Below are 16,643 nucleotides of genomic sequence, written 5' to 3' on the forward strand. Positions count from 1 at the left end.
CCTCGCCATCGGCATCTGGGCTTCCTTCAAGTCCAAGAAGGAAGCCCAGAAGGTCCAGGGGGACAAGACGGAGATGGCTCTGCTGGGGAACCGGGGCATCAGCCTGGTGGTCGGCATCTTCACCATGACAGGCGAGTCGCGCTCAGCCTCACGTGCCATCCGTTTGCCTCAGACCTGACGCTTTGTGTGCGCGTGAGCTCTGCGCACATTTACCGTCTCATTCCTGTAACAAAGAGCCCGAGCAGAGGTGGGGAGGGACTGGAAGGGCTTTGGTAGCCGGAATAGCAGATGGTGGAAGAGAAAGCAATAAAGCAGGCAGAAGGGGAAGCTGTGTGAAGGACAGGAAGCTGTGTGCTTCCAGATCAGCGGCGTTGGAACAGAAATGTACATCTGAGAGGAGACTTCTCCCCTGTCTGAGCTTCTGCATGAACCCAGGCTTCAGAGGAGGGAGGCTTCCATGTGACTGGTCATTAAATAAACAGTTTTCTCCTATTAAATTTACAGTAGAGAGTCTGGTATCTGGTGTCAGGTTGCCGGCAGGTGGACACGCAGCCTCGTCCTTCCTCCTGTCCTCTGCATGTATGTTCATCTGTGGACACGTGTGTGTTTTCTGCAGCTACGTGGGTTGGAGGAGGATTCATCGTGGGCACGGCAGAGGCGGTGTACAACCCCTCCATGGGGCTGATCTGGGCTGTGATGCCGATTGCAGCAACCATGTGTTTCATAATCGGTAAGATTTCCTTGGCAGTGCTGAGAAGTAGCAAAAGGATCAGCTTGATTTTAATTGTATTAAAGTCGGAGTATTTATAGCCACACCGGGTGTCCCATGAGACTGTTCTACTCATTACACAATACAATGCAACTTTATTTATAAAGCACACTGACAAAACAAAGATAAACACACACATACAGACAGAGAACACACACATAAAACACAGGCAGGAGTAAAATATGTCTTCAGTAAAAACATCCAGGTTAGGAGCAGCCTGGTATGAGGGGGGGGGGGGGGGGGTCTGGCTCTGCGTGTACCTGAGGACCACCATGCGGGCCAGAGGACATCAAGGATCTATGTGGAGTGTGAGAACAGAGAGATGTGCTCAGTAAGGCGGAGCTAAACCAGGAAGTGATTTCAAACCAAACTAAAGTGTGAAAATGGATCCTCAACGTGACGTGGAGCCGCTGGAAAGATGGGCGAGACGTGTTCACGTTTACCAAGACGAGCCGCTGAATGTTGGAGCAACCGGAGGCGGTTCAGGTGAGACGGTTCACACCTGCAGAAAGAGAAACAACCTGAGTGGAAGAAATAAAAGCTCGTGTGACGTTTTCCTGAATCATCACGAGAAAGAAACGGCCTGATGTTGGCGAGTAAAACAACGTTTAACAACAGACTCAACACGCCAGTCAAGATTCAGATCACTGTGAAAAACCACCCCGAGGTTTAAGACGGAGCGTTTCAGGAAGTCGGAGATGAAGCCGAGATCAGGACAGGAATGTTCCCAACAGCCAATCAGCAACGCTCCTGTTTTCACTTCATTTAGTCAGAAAATCTGATCCTTCCAGTTTTTACCGTCGTGTATGCAGGCTAGCAGGGTGAGAGGAGAAGGGTTGTTTCTTTTCTAAACGGGACATAAATCAGAGCGTCATCGGCGTAAACACGATACATCGTTTTTAAAAACAGATTATGAAGGTAAGAACATAAAAAGAGGCCAAAACTGGACTTTTCCCGTCATGTTGAGCCGCTTTCCGCTACACGGCTCGTTCACCCGTCCAGCTTTCAGCATCCTCCGGTCCAGACGGGCCGCATGAGAAGCTCTCCTGCTCGGATACGACTCAAAGCAGTCAATAAAGAATGAAAAATGACTTTATTAATGTGAAAGCTGAGTCAGGTAGACGAAGCATCTCAGGCCCGTTGGGGTAATTACCTGGTAATAAACAGCCTTGTGCACATCGTCGCTGCAGGATGTCAGAAACAAGGACATCTCTTAGAAATGGAAATGAGGTCATGCATGAAAGCCACTGCAAACCAGACCAGCGAGTCTGCTCTCCAGCTGAAAGCTTCTCCGTCCTTCATGTCTCCGTCATGCAGGTGGCCTCTTCTTCGCCGAGCCGATGAGGAACAATAAATACGTCACCATGATGGATCCTTTCCAGATCAAATATGGAAAAGTACCGGCAGCCGCGCTGTCGCTGGCGACGCTCATATCAGAGATCATGTGGGTGACGGGAACACTCATCGGATTAGGTAAGAATGTTTCTATATGTAACACCTCCAGTGTGAGTGATGCATGGAGCCTTGTGTGCTGCTCGCTGGCAGCAGAGCAGCTGTTGATCCAAGCTCGGTGCTGAGGTGCTGAGTGAAACACAAGCCTTTCTGTACCGTACGCTGCAGCCTGCAGCCGCTCGGAAATAACTCGGCCAAGAAACAAGAGTTGATCACAGGACAACATTGATCACAGGACTGATGGGTTTGAGAAGACAATCTGCATCGCTAGAACCTGCTGCGAAGTGCGATCTGTTAAAGACATGTCGAAGTCAAGTTTCCTCTGCAGGTATCAGGATGTTTCTCCTTACTGACGAACCCCCTGACCCGTAGCTGTGGACCGTGTGTCCATTTCCTGACCCGTAGCTGTGGACCGTGTGTCCATTTCCTGACCCGTAGCTGTGGACCGTGTGTCCATTTCCTGACCCGTAGCTGTGGACCGTGTGTCCATTTCCTGACCCGTAGCTGTGGACCGTGTGTCCATTTCCTGACCCGTAGCTGTGGACCGTGTGTCCATTTCCTGACCCGTAGCTGGGAGAGTGTAGACCCTGAATTGGGACACGGTGCTGCACAGGTCTGTTAGTGATCTATTCATCTGAATCTGCTGCAGGGAAACATCTCTACCTGCAGGACACCGGCGCTCCAGGAGCAGCTTGGTGATGCCTGCTGTAGATGATCAAGAAGGATGTTCTTGGGATTTCTATTCCCCCCAGGAGGTTTACCATCCAGCGACACATAGTGTTTAGTCTGAGACTATTCTCACACTACAATAATCTAGACCTTATAATAGGTATATTATAATATACCTAGTTATATAACAATAATAGACCTTTAACTTGGCCCAGAAATGATGATGAAGACACTTCCTGTCAAGCTTTCCACCAATCAGAGAGCTTAAATTGACAGTAATGTCCAATCAGGAGCAACCAAACAAGTGATGAGAAGCAGACGATAAGGATCCTCTATGGCTGGAATAAAACCAGTTCTGAGGTGGAGGTGGTTTCATGAGGCTAAAACAGGCAATTAGTGGCAGGAATACCTGTAAATAGCAAGAAGCTTAAGGAAGTGTGTGTGTGTGGTTGTGTTAAAGCTCCAGTAGGTAAGGTTGCTGAGAGACATGTTCCTCTGGGTGAAGTGGTTCCTCGTCCTGATAGTAGTCTATACATTCTGTAATCATGAACAATAAGAAATATAGTTAGACCCTCAGTTTACTGTAAATCTGTAAAAACTCTGACCAATCCAAATGTTCCCACCCAAATGGAGTTGTTCATTTCTTATATCTCGTAGCTTCTTCTCCCGGCTCCCCTCCTCCCCCTCCAGCAGTGCATACCTGATAGCCACACCCTGCATATAAACAGCGTGTTAGGATGAAGAAGAAACTCGGAAGGCAAACATGGCTTAGAAAATGCAGGAAGGATTTCCCTCCTCCTGATAAACAGCCGAGAAAGAGAAAATCGTTGGTGGAAAAAATCTTTCTGCTGTAATGTGCAAGTTCAGGTCTGGTGGGGGTGGGGTCTCAAACAAACTATTGATTGGAGGGGGGAGGAGCCAAGACAGGGGGAAGAGCCAAGACAGGGCGCCACTTTCACATCTTGCTAGCTCCCCAACATTACCTCGCCCAGCTTTAATATGTAAACTGTTTCTGTTACACATTTGTTTCATTGCAAAACCAAAATAATGTTTTGGTTTGTCCAGGCATTTTATATGTTCAGTCTCCATGGAAACATCATGTTGGCATGGAAACATCATGTTGGCATGGAAACATCATGTCTCCATGGAAACAACGTGTATATGGAAACATCTTGTCTCTATGGAAACAACATGTCTATGGAAACATCATGTCTCCATGGAAACATGTCTCTATGGAAACATCATGTCTACATGGAAAGACCATGTTGGCATGGAAACATCATGTCTCCATGGAAACACCATGTCTATGGAAACATCATGTCTCCATGGAAATATGTCTCTATGGAAACATTATGTCTACATGGAAAGATCATGTTGGCATGGAAACATCATGTCTCCATGGAAACATTATGTCTACATGGAAAGATCATGTCGGCATGGAAACATCATGTCTCCATGGAAACATCGTGTCTCCATGGAAACAACATGTCTCTATGGAAACATTATGTGTCCATGGAAACAACATGTCTCCATGGAAACGCCACGTCTGCATGGAAACATCATGTGACCAATAGGATAGACGGCGTGTCGGACCCACAGGGCTGTAGATCGTGTTTAAAAAAGGCTATAACAACAGTTTTACAGGAGTTTGGTAAACAGTTTTTTCCTGGTCTGCGTCCTGCGGGATATCTTAGGGGTTGTTTTGGGGAATGACTTCCTCTTCTGTATTATTTACAGAACAAACACAGGACTAACAGCGTCTCTGGAAGCCTGTTTAATCTTTTCCATCTCTTTACACCAGGCTAGTTGAACATGAAGAATATTTTAGTGTGATACTGTCACGTACACCTGAACGCATGTTTACAGGACTGCTGTGTGTGTCTGACAGGCGTCACAATGAGTGTGATCCTGGATTTGTCCTACACTGTGAGCATCTGGATCTCTGCAGCTGTGGCCATCACCTACACCCTGCTGGGAGGCCTCTACTCGGTGGCCTACACCGACATCATACAGCTCGTCCTCATCTTCATCAGCTTGGTGGGTTTTTGGCATTTCCTTCTTTCTAGTTTCCTCCCTGTCTGTTTTTGGTTTTGGCTAAAATAAAGAACATTACAGGAAAAAGGTAGTTAAAGTACTGGGAAGTTACATATATTGCTTCCTCATTGGGTATTTGGTGAGAAAATAGTCTTGCACCAGTGCATTAGGAGCAGAGTACACCACTAAGATTCAGCTGGCTTTGCCCTTGTGGCCACTGCATGCAAAGCTCCTATGCAAAGGCTGAGGAAATCTATGCAAACATGAACAAAGCACCCAGTAAATCACACACGGGAGATTTCCATCTTTCGTTGCTGAGCTGATTAGTGGCCCCGCAGTCAGAGAAAACATGTTGCTGGCGAGAAGGCGCCTCATGATTGTGGAGGAAATCGGATGCTCTCCACCTCAGCATGCTGCTTCAGTCTGTTAGGGCCTGCAGGTTTGTTTAGCATTACATGCCTCTGCGTCCTGGCTGACCTTGCAGCCGCAGTGCACGAGGTTTTTTGGGTGGTGCATGAGCTCAGTTGTTGGAATTGACTTTATTGGACTGGCTTCCAGCTGTGTTTGGGATCGGTGTCCTGCTGCATGATCCAGTTTCAGCCAAGCTGAAGCCGTCTGACAGATGACCTCAGTGTTTCATACATCTGATGCTGTAACTTGGACACATTATCAGTGTTGTATCTTGTGTCTACGAATGCTTCGGTTTTGACCTGACTAAGGTCGATCAAGCCTCAGTCTGTGTCCCAGTGGCATCCTTCTACTGTCCCCGTTTGTCTCGTCCTCTCAGCCATGTAGACAACTCTTCTGCTGCCTCCTCATTGTTTTTAATGGCACTTCTTCTCAGACCTCCAGGGTTATGTCAGTATGCCTGGCAAACCCCCTGCAGCCCACCTCCGCTGGCTTACACCTGGTCTTCCAGCCATTCCTCCTGCAGATCTCCACCAGCTAGTGGTGTTTGTCCTTGTCCTCTCTGACGCCTCGGAGGTCTGCGTGATGGAAGCTGCCATTACCCAATCACATGGACATAAAACAAACATGACAGTATTTAGCTTTGGCCAGTGGCTTCTGTCCTTCCATGACAAACTGAATTTTCTGTGGTGTGGGTACATCTGTGATGGACCTGGTCATGTCTCCAGCAATAACACGAAGTGCCTTGGAGCAGCCACTCCAGATGTGCCTGGTTTTGAACCCAGTGGACATGGTGCTGTGTCTTCATTGCCCCATGTGAACAGGTTGAACAGGCTTGGGTAGACATCAGAGAGCCCCTGGATCAGGAGCTTGATCCTTTGAGGGTTCCACTGTTGACTTCCATTTCATCCAAGTTCCCTCTTGGCACATTATCCCAATCCTGATGGCGTTTTACTTCCACCGCCACCTTTCTGTTTGTCTTAGTCTCCAGAGGAACTCATGGTCTGCTCAGCAATGGCAAGGTGTCTTAAGTCCTATAGCTCCATAACAAGCCCAAATCACCATCCTTCCACCGCTATTCAACAGCTGGTAGGAGACAGGATGTGGTTAGGTTTCTACAAATATTCATTCTGAACAAACATGTCATCTTCTGTCTTATCTGACCAAGAGAACATGGTTCCAGACATCTTGTTAGTTGTTCACATGGAGATATACAAACTATCAGAACAACCTGACATGGTTTGGAATAGTCCTTTAACCCCATGTTACTGGGAAACATCGCCTCATTGCTGATGTCTTTCCTCCCTAGCACAGCATTAAAACACATGAAAACTTCTTATAAGAAATCCTCAAACTGATGATTAGTATATTAACACATTTTATCAGAACCGACTGCTACTTACGCTCTTAGAGGCCATGGAAACATGAAGAGTAAACTGAGTTTTCTGCCCTGTTTCCACATTGTAATTGGGCGTTTATTAAATAAATAATGAGACAGAGTCATATGTGATGGGGTTTATATGGAGTTCATAGTCTGAGAGGAAGTCATTTGATGCCTCAGACAGGATATCTTAGGTAAAGTAAAAGGCAGCGCAGAAGCTCAGAAATGGATGGAATGATTGGAGGATGAACGACTGAGAGGGAGTTGAAGAGAAGCACACATGCAGGCTACAGCGTCGATGTACAAACTGCTGCATTTCAGCTTGTAAAGAAGTCTTTTACATTGTTGTAAAGCAGAAATCTGCCAACTCTGGCTCTGCTTGTGCAAAAGATAAAGGTAGCTTTTTGTGCCCTTTTGTTCTCGCTCTGTAGAAGACATAAGTATCGCTTTGTGCTGTAAAAGGCTTCAAATCCAACCTGTTATCAGTCATTCCCCTGCAGCTGTGGGGAATTTAGTATCTCTGCAACAGCTCAGCCTAAACATTCACAGATCTTCCAGGCTGAACAGCATAGCACTCAGGCGTACAGGGACCTCCTTATATATCTCCCTGTAACCTTGGGATAGTTTGATAAACACTCAGCCGCTGGACAAAGCAAACAAGAGAAAAAAAAAAGAAAGAACTGAGTGGAACTAAATCATTGAGTCGCTGGAGCAGAAACAGGAGTTTGGATCGTGACGATGCAGGAGTGTGACAACATACATGACTTTTCTGGAGTAATGCAAAGCCAGACATCTTGTCCTGAATCTGTAGATTCTAGGTGGAGATTGATGTTGTAGTCATGCACAACTAGATCGGACATGCAGAAAAAGTTTGACTTATGAAGAGTCATACTGAGAGAACATTTCCAAGCCCTCATCTCCCCCCCTTTATCACAAGTTCACGAGAGTTATAGAGCTTTTTAAAGAAACATACAATCTGGACTGCAGTTTATATGTACAACAGGGGTAAATCAACAGGCAGTAAATCAACTTTCCCTAAATAAATATTTCTTAAGTTTTGATGAAGTACAATAATGATTTGCTGGCATTTCCAATTAATAATGTTTAATTCTGGTAAAATTTCATGGAATGTAATTTTCCCAGAATTAGAGCTAGGTAACCAGGTAGCCATGTAGCCACGTGACCATTTAGCCAGGTAGCCAAATAGCTAGGTTGCCACATAGCTAGGTAGCCACGTGACCTGGTAACCAGGTAGCCATTTAGCCACGTGACCATTTAGCCAGGTAGCCAAATAGCTAGGTAGCCAGATAGCCATGTTGCCAAGTAGGCCGATAGCCAGTTAGCCATGTAACCATTTAGCCATTAACCCACATAGCTAGGTAACCAGATGGCCATTTAGCTATGTTGCCACATAGCTAGGTAACTAGATAGTCATGTAGCCAAGTAGCTAGATAGCCAGTTAGCCATGTAGCCATGTAGCCAAGTAGGCTGATAGCCAGTTAGCCATGTAGCCATTTAACCATTAACCTACATAGCTAGGTAACCAGATGGCCATTTAGCTATGTAGCAACATAGCAAAGTAACCAGATAATCATGTTGCCAAGTAGCTAGATAGCCAGTTAGCTATGTAGCCAATTAGCTATGTAGCATATAGCTAGATAACCAGATAGCCATTTAGTCAGATATCCAGGTAGTATTGTTTCAGGGTGTCCGCTTGCAGTGGAGGATTTTTCACTGCTTTTTCTGAAGCCTTTCTCCTGGAAGAAAGACTTTATGGACACCCTGTACTTCCTGTCCTGTATATGGACAAGTCTAAAAAAAGCATCTTATCAGATCATAAAAACTTTTCAGCGATATTTGAGGGGAAGTTGGACTGATATAAAGTGAACAAACACAGAAAAACAGAAACCTGAACTAAACCCTTCAATACCCGACCCATGATATAAAGGCAAAAACAGTTTTTGATCAGAAGTCTTGAACAGAATGTAAAATAGAATATGAAATTATTTTCCTGTGATGGACGAGCGATCTGTCCAGGGTGTTCCTGCTGGGATAAACTCCAGCTTCCCTGTGACCATTAATTGCACTAAGCGGTTAAGAAAATGGACGGATGGAAGTTTCGGGAAATACCAGAATTACTGCAGTGCAAAATGTGTCCACCAGGGGACAGAAAACAAGTATCAGACTGTGTACAACAGGTTTTTAGCAACATTTTACAATGAAATGATGCAAAAGGAAGTTCAACTCAAATTAGACTCAGCAACAAGCAGGACTGTCAGCCAGTAGGTTCTGTTTTACCCCCAAATAAACCAACTTCATGTTATGTTTAATCATCTAGACTCTGTGTTTGGGTTAAAGCTACATTTTACAACCTTAAATTTCTGTTTCGGTCTCATGTTAATGGCTTATTAACATTTATTATACATTTTCCTGGAGTCCTCAGTGTCCCGCAGCATCCCAAAACTGAGAAACATATTTCCCATCATGTTACTGCTGCGTTTCACTTCAGGACAATGTGACACATGTTAGCAACGTACAGCATGACGGATTCCGCAAAGAAATATAAGACATTACAGAGGAAAAGAAAGAAAGTGCCATAGCAGAAGAGGGCAAGAGTCAACATCAAATTGACTTTTACTGGCTGGAGAGAGCTGAGAGAAGAAACAGGAAGCAGGTCATGAAAAATCCACCAACGTTTAGCTGTGTTGCTTTGAGGCATTGAAGCTAATCTCACCGGCATTACGATCTGTACGGGAACATGATGACCTGCTTTAACATCAAGCTTCTGATAAAAATCTTCCATTTGCAGACATAAGAGGCCTTTGTGGAGGTAATTATTCTGTAATTAGTCTTTCTGGGATTTATTAAGATGATAAATAAGCGCGCGTGATGCTACAGAGAGTATTTTCAAGCTGTCTGGAGGAATCTTCTCTCGGTCAGGTTATTTTTAATCCGAAGGAACGAAGGCATGCAGACAGACAGTTATCAGCTATCTGCGCGTTGTTTTTCCTCTATCTGGTTCGCAGCGACCTGATTCATTATCATCCTGAGGGTGAGACACGTGGAACGAACATTATATCATCATCACTGTCTGGCCAGGGAATAAAACATACATGTTGTCTCTTTCAGGACAGAAAGAAAAAAGCTTATCATGTTTTTTGCAGAAGGTCGATTTAGTTAGTTAGTTAGTTTAGACCTTTTATGTCCCTTCAAGTAAGAAACCTGGATCCTGTGTGATGCAAAGGAATCACGCTTCACACTGAAGTTTACGCTGAATAAACCAACGCTCCGTTACAGATGGAGGCAAACTGTTCATGAGTATAGAAACTTGTGTTTGGTCGGTTATTTCTCCTCTTTAATAACTGCTTTAATAATCAGCTTAACAACAAGCAGCACAACGCAACGTGAGTTAAAATCTGATGCACTGTTCTCATGTTGTTTTCACTCTGCCATGCTGCTGGATTGGATGATTGCATTGAATAATTATCAGTTTTACATATGAATAAAATGAAAATTCATACTAGTGATGGACAATACCAAAATCTACCTGTTAATACCATTCATTTATAGTACTCTTTAATTGATAACATTACTAATATTGATACTGATACTTCTTGCTCCTTAAAGGAAATTTACAATTGCAGACTGTATATTAATAAATTTATTGTAAGGGTAATATGGAATATAAATAAAACTTAAGATCATCAATACTTGAAATAAATTATTTGAAAACAAAAATGAACTGATGGGTAAATTAAAAAAATTAATGATACAATAATTAAACTACAGATTAATACAAGCTCATTCAGATTCATTAAAATAAAAGTAATATGATAAATGAAAGATACCAGAATGTGCAATAACCTGCATTAAACCTGTGAAATATCAGAACAAAACATCATCATCATTAACCGTATTACAAGACATATGATTGGCTGATTATGATCATGTGACACAGAAGGAAAACGTACGCCGCTTTATTTCCTAAAACTCTCAGAAATGTTTCTCATGTTACTTATCTCATGTTTTATAACAGCAGAGTTGTATCTACACACTCAAAAAGCATCAAATCCAATATATTTGACATGAAAGTATCAATACGTCCATCCTTAATGCACCAACTGGTCATTCTGGTCACCAGTCAGGTTACATCCCACACATACTGGAGGTTCTCTGTTGTCTTGGAGGATGGACTGCAGGCTGAAGCCACCTGCGGAATCTGAACACAAGCACGAACAACAACAGGAGACTCTTATCGGGGTTATTGGGGGCATGTTCAGCGGTGTTGCTCGTCACGCAGGCATTTCGCTTGTCTCCTGCTTCTGGCTTGAGTTATAGAAATAAGACGTGTTTTTTATGCACATGAACTGAATCTCATGTCTGTTTTTAGCGTTTTGTTTTTGATGCATTATGAACTGCCATCGTGTGGATAAAACGTGCACCATAAGCCAGTTTCTAAGGGAACTGTTTCTGGTTTGCTCTAGTGGTTGTGTGTCCCCTTTGCCCTGATAAGTCCAGCCGTCCAGGACATCACCGAGACGGCCTACAACTACACCTTCCAGCCTCCGTGGGTGGGTTCTGTCCAGGCAGACGGAGCCTGGAGATGGATTGATAACTTTCTGCTGCTGGTAAGATTGAAGAGGTCTGAGAAGAGGTCTGCAGTGCAGCGACCGCTCGCTAGGTTCGACATTAAGGATGTCAGCTATTTGCTGAAAGCAGGATAAAGTTAGGGAGTGTTCACAGCTGGATCGTCTGGGTCTCGCTTCGACTGGGCGCATTTCTCAAGTTTCCCTCCTTCCTTTAGTTTGGCTTCTGCTTCAGGATGAAGACGGCGGGACGGAAGCTCCTGCAGCGTGACGTAGTTAAAGCTGCTGTTCTCTACGGGGAGAAACTCCCACAGAAACAGTTTATCAGGTAAAAACGGCAGATTAAACATCATGCAGGAGGATTTTCTCTCCTTTCCTTCTTATTGTGGACATGACGAGTGTTTTACTGATCAGCCGTCTTTACTGTGAAGCCCTGCAGGAGGATTCCCAAAGCTTCCCTCATGGGGAGGAAACTTGTCTCCATCCCGCCGTCCAGCAGCCAGAGAGACTGAGGGACGGGATGGATTTACTATTAATGTGTTAACATGCGGGTCGGGTCGCAGGTTCTACATTAACGGGTTGGGTTTGGTCGTCCTAACGGGTTCTGGTGGGTAAAACTGGACTCTGCAGGACTCTGGTCTTGGTTTTCTGAAGACTTCCTGCTTCTTCTTCAGGCTTTATGGCCGTTGGCAGACGTCACTTCCTGATTGGTCGCTGGACAGTCTGTTTGGCAGCCAATCAAAAGCCCAGGCTTTCAGGCAGACCAGGGTCTTCTTCGTTGGTCCACATCAGAGTGGTTGGTGTTCATACTTTTCCAAACTGACCCTTCTATCCCTGGAAGTGGACCACGGTCTGGTTACTCAACAGCGGTTTGGTTGACGAGACGGGAACGGTACCAGGATGAAGGTGGTCGCAACGTCATGCGAGAGTTAAGCTAGTTCCTTCCAAGCTGTTGAGGTCCCATTTTGGCGACCGTATTTTCCCGTTCCCCGACACCCTGTTGTAGCTTTAGTTTCCCGTAAATCTGCTATATTTTGATATAGGGAGGAAAAATACCGATGTGAGGAGACGAACCTCCCGCCCCTGTGAAGAATAAACACGTAGCAACCACAACAACTACAGTTTGTCGCGTCGTGTTGAAACGCTACAAGCTGTACTTTCTCACCACCCTAATCAGCTGTTTTACCAAAACAATCCGTTTTACCTGCATCAGAAGTCCGTCTAATGTTTTACCATGTTAACCACGCCCACCTCAAATGTTCGACCAATCACGCGATACGTCTCGAAGCCCCACAAGAAAAAAGTTCTTCCAGCCGACAGCGCCTCGAGAAGAACAATAAGGCTCTCGCTGCTCGTGGAGGAGATGTGAAGTGCGAGGGAGAACGGTTTCAGTGAAACGGACTGGAGTTGCATCGTTCTGTGACTCAGTAAGCATCGACTCGCCTCCTCAAGCCTCTTTTCCCTCCTCTGCTTTCTGTGAAGGGTTTGGGGAACTTGGGTCTGCAGAACTTCCACCAGAGGACCCTTTCTGCTGCCTCTTCAGCTACAGCCAAGATCACCTGCTTCGCTGCTGCCTTCATTGTTCCCACATTAGGAATTCCTCCCATTCTGCTGGGAGCGGCAGCAGCCTCCACCAGTAGGTCCAGCCCACCACACTAACCCTTCCATTCAATTCTACTTTATTTATATAGCGTCAAATCACGGCAATGCCATCTCAAGACGTTTTACAGGCAGAGAATGCCAATTCAAAATAGCCTTTCTAAGGAAACCAACAGATTGAGTTGGTTTGTTTTAGCCCAGTGGGACCAGTTAGTGCTTAACTAAAGAGAGAGGTGAAGAATACGTGGTTTCAGATCATTTCAGGACGAAAAGCGACAACTAAACACAAGTTTTGCTCCTCAGACTGGAACCTGACCTCTTATGGTTCTCCGTCTCCCTTCGAGCGCGGGGAGACAGGCCTCGTCCTGCCCATCGTCCTGCAGCACCTCACTCCCACTTACATCTCCATCATCGGCATCGGCGCGGTGGCGGCCGCCGTCATGTCCTCCACCGACTCCGCCTTACTGTCCGCAGCCTCCATCTTCACCTCCAACATCTACAAGAACATCCTGCGGACACAGGTGAGGAGGAGGACGGTGGAGGAGGAGGAGGCAGCGAGGGTGAGTGCGTCTTCTCATGGTTTCTGTCTGTTTCTGGCAGGCGTCCGAGCAGGAGATCCAGTGGGTGATCCGCATTTCTGTGGTGGTGGTGGGCCTGGCGGGGACGTCGCTCACCTTCCTGGACAACAGCGTCCTGATGATCTGGATGCTCCGCTCCGACCTCACCTACACCCTCATGCTGCCTCAGCTCGTCTGCGTCCTCTTCTTCCGCGTCTCCAACGGTTACGGAGCCGTTCTGGGCTGCATCGTCGGCATCCTGCTGAGGGTGCTGTGCGGCGAGCCGTTGCTCGGAATCCCCCCCGTGATCCGGTTCCCAGGATGCACTCTGGTCAACGGTGTCTACGTCCAGCGCTCGCCCATCAGGACCATCTGCATGCTGTCTGCAGCGGCGGCCATCCTGCACTTCTCCTACCTGGCCTCCCTGCTCTTCACCAGAGGCCTGATTTCTGACAAATGGGACATTTTTAACGTAAAGGCTCAACAGTCGATGCAAACGCAGGATAGCCCTCTGTCTGCCACCAAGGAGCAGAAACTGACAGATCAGAACGAGGACACTGAAGCGTGTGAGCCCATGTTGGTTTCAGCGTTCTAGGTTCAAACCATTTTCTACTTTTAGATGGATTTAACGACGGTACGACACCTGTAGCTGCGGTATAGTTAGTTTTATATCCTTTTATATGATGTGAAAATGGAAAATATCACATACTGTATATGTTCTCTGTTATAAGAGCCTCACGTTTCTTCTGCAATTTTATGCAGGGATCATTAAAAACGCCCACGAATACCAACACGCCGAACGCCCCCAGGAGCGACGTTTCCTGCACAGACAGAAAACGTGCACGTGGAGCGCACGTGCAAACATATTCATGTGATCCATATGTGAAGAAAATGAAATCACATGTGAAAAGTAGGGATGGGACTTTAACATGTTAATTATGATTAATAATATAACGCATTTAAAACGTCAGGGCACCATTTTCTGGTACGCCGATTACACTGATGCACACGGTAGATTTCAGCTAAAAACGTAGCAAGTTGGAGTTATATTTAGTGGTTTTTCAGACCCATCAAGCAACTCTGATTCCAAGAAAATGGACTATTACCAAGTTGAACAACTTTTTCATGTTTTGGCTTTTGGTGAGGAACCTAAATGCATCGTTTCCTCTTAAGGAGGGGCTGCTTAAGCCCCTCCCACATCCAGAAGAACACGCTAGAGGCTCGGTCATCCTGCAGCTTTCAGCATCCAGCTGCAGGCAGAGCGGGAGGTGATCAGCTCTGCCGCAGGACCAGACTGAAACCACAACACAGCCTGTTAACCGTCACATGTTCATGTCTGTTAGGGAAGCGTGTCGACAGAAACATGGAAAACGTTAAATTACTGGAAACATTGGAGACTGCAGCTGGTAGTTCAATTACTTAAAATGACATTTTCATTTTAGGTCTGTTCAGGATATTTTCTGTTTTTCTACTGTTTAGATTAGAAAATAAATGTGGTTTTCTAGACATCAATAGAGCCTGAGTTTACAGTGTTAAGACCTGTGTCTATTATCTGATACAGTCGGTCACCAAAATCCATTTAGGTTTAAGAAAAAGTTGCTTTTTGTGGCAAATATGCGATTAAAATGCGATTTAAACGCTATTAAAAATGCGGTTAAAATGCAATTTAAATGTGATTAAAATGTGATTAAATGCGACTGAAATGCAATTTAATGTGATTTAAATGTGACTAAAATGCGATTTAAATGTGATTAAAATGCGATTTAATGTGATTAAAATGCGATTTAACGCGATTTAAATTTGATTAAAATGCAATTTAATGTGATTTAAATGCGATTAAAATGTAATTTAAATGCGATTTAAATGTGGTTAAAATGCAGTTTAATGTGATTAAAATGCGATTTAACGCGATTTAAATTTGATTAAAATGCAATTTAATGTGATTTAAATGCGATTAAAATGTAATTTAAATGCGATTTAAATGTGATTAAAATGCAATTTAATGTGATTAAAATATGATTTAATGCGATTTAAATTTGGTTCAAATGCGATTTAAATGTGATTAAAATGTTATTAAAATGCAATTTAAATACTATTAAAATGTAATTAAAATGCGATTTATGGCAATTTAAATGTCATTTACATGCGATTTAAATGTGGTTAGAATGCGATTTAAATTATATTAAAATGTGATTTAAATGTGAATAAAATGCGATTTAAATTATATTGAAATGTGATTTAAATGTGAATATAATGCGATTAATTGAGATCATTCATTCCAAAGCAGAGTCCCACCCCTAATGAAACATGTGAATCACACATGAATCACATGTGGTTGACAGATGAAATACATGTGAAGAAGATGAAAACTACGTGTAAATCAAGTAAAATTCATGTGATCCACATGTATTTGACACATGATAGACATGTGCACTACATGTAATCTGCGTGTGATTTACATGTTTTCCACATGACTTTGTCCAAAACCACTTTTGCACAAACACATGTGAGCCCGTGTTGTTCTGCGGGGGTTTCAACCTGCATGTCAGCATTGTGTAGGTGGAAGTAGACGGCGGCTCGGCAGGTTATGATTGTTTTTCTCCACACGGTCTGAATAAACGCTGGAATGTGATACTGTACATTTATATCAAAACTGTTTGCAGGAATGTTCTGGAAGAGATTCCTTTAATAAGACAGATGTCTGCAATGTGCACTCGTGCACATGCTCAATAAACAGTCCAGAAGATGAACCAATGCCCAAATGCTTGATTCTAGTCTGTAATCAATCCTCTGAAGAGCAAGAGTGTGTGTTGCTTCATGATGTTTAAGCTGCATTCCACATTCTTATCATTACACGTATGTCCAAATACAGAGCAGCTGTGGGTGAGTGGCCTGCGCTCTCGAGATGCTGAAAGTAGAAGACATGAATGTCCTGAGATGATGTTCTGTGTCATGTCCTGCCTCTGGGAGCATCCAGTTGCCGTGTCGGTGGACACCATCTAGTCAGACTGAATCTCTTCTGGGACTTGTGGAAAACCCACAGCAAAGTGCCTGCTGAAGATGTTTGGACCAGATTCTATGCATTTTCCACACATTTCCCAGGTTCATGCGTCAAGACTTTAGTACAGACTGCTCAAACCAACCGCTCAAATTAATGAGATGTTACTGAAACGAAGACATGACCAGTG

The 16,643-nt window shown here is 44.5% G+C and overlaps 1 protein-coding gene across 1 annotated transcript; it reads left to right on the forward strand.

Moving 5' to 3' along the window:
• The first annotated feature begins 619 nt into the window (after positions 1-619).
• On the forward strand, positions 620-15,019 carry LOC306762476 (high-affinity choline transporter 1-like). The gene is made up of 7 exons (XM_079248947.1): positions 620-730; positions 2,087-2,242; positions 4,779-4,927; positions 11,198-11,341; positions 12,782-12,935; positions 13,202-13,419; positions 13,499-15,019. The coding sequence occupies exons 1-7, from the start codon at positions 676-678 to the stop codon at positions 14,048-14,050; spliced, it is 1,428 nt and encodes a 475-aa protein (XP_079105073.1). The 5' UTR covers positions 620-675; the 3' UTR covers positions 14,051-15,019.
• The last annotated feature ends 1,624 nt before the right edge of the window (positions 15,020-16,643 follow it).

Source organism: Telmatherina bonti (assembly GCF_933228915.1).
Source record: "Telmatherina bonti genome assembly, chromosome: 11".
NCBI lineage: Eukaryota > Metazoa > Chordata > Actinopteri > Atheriniformes > Telmatherinidae > Telmatherina > Telmatherina bonti.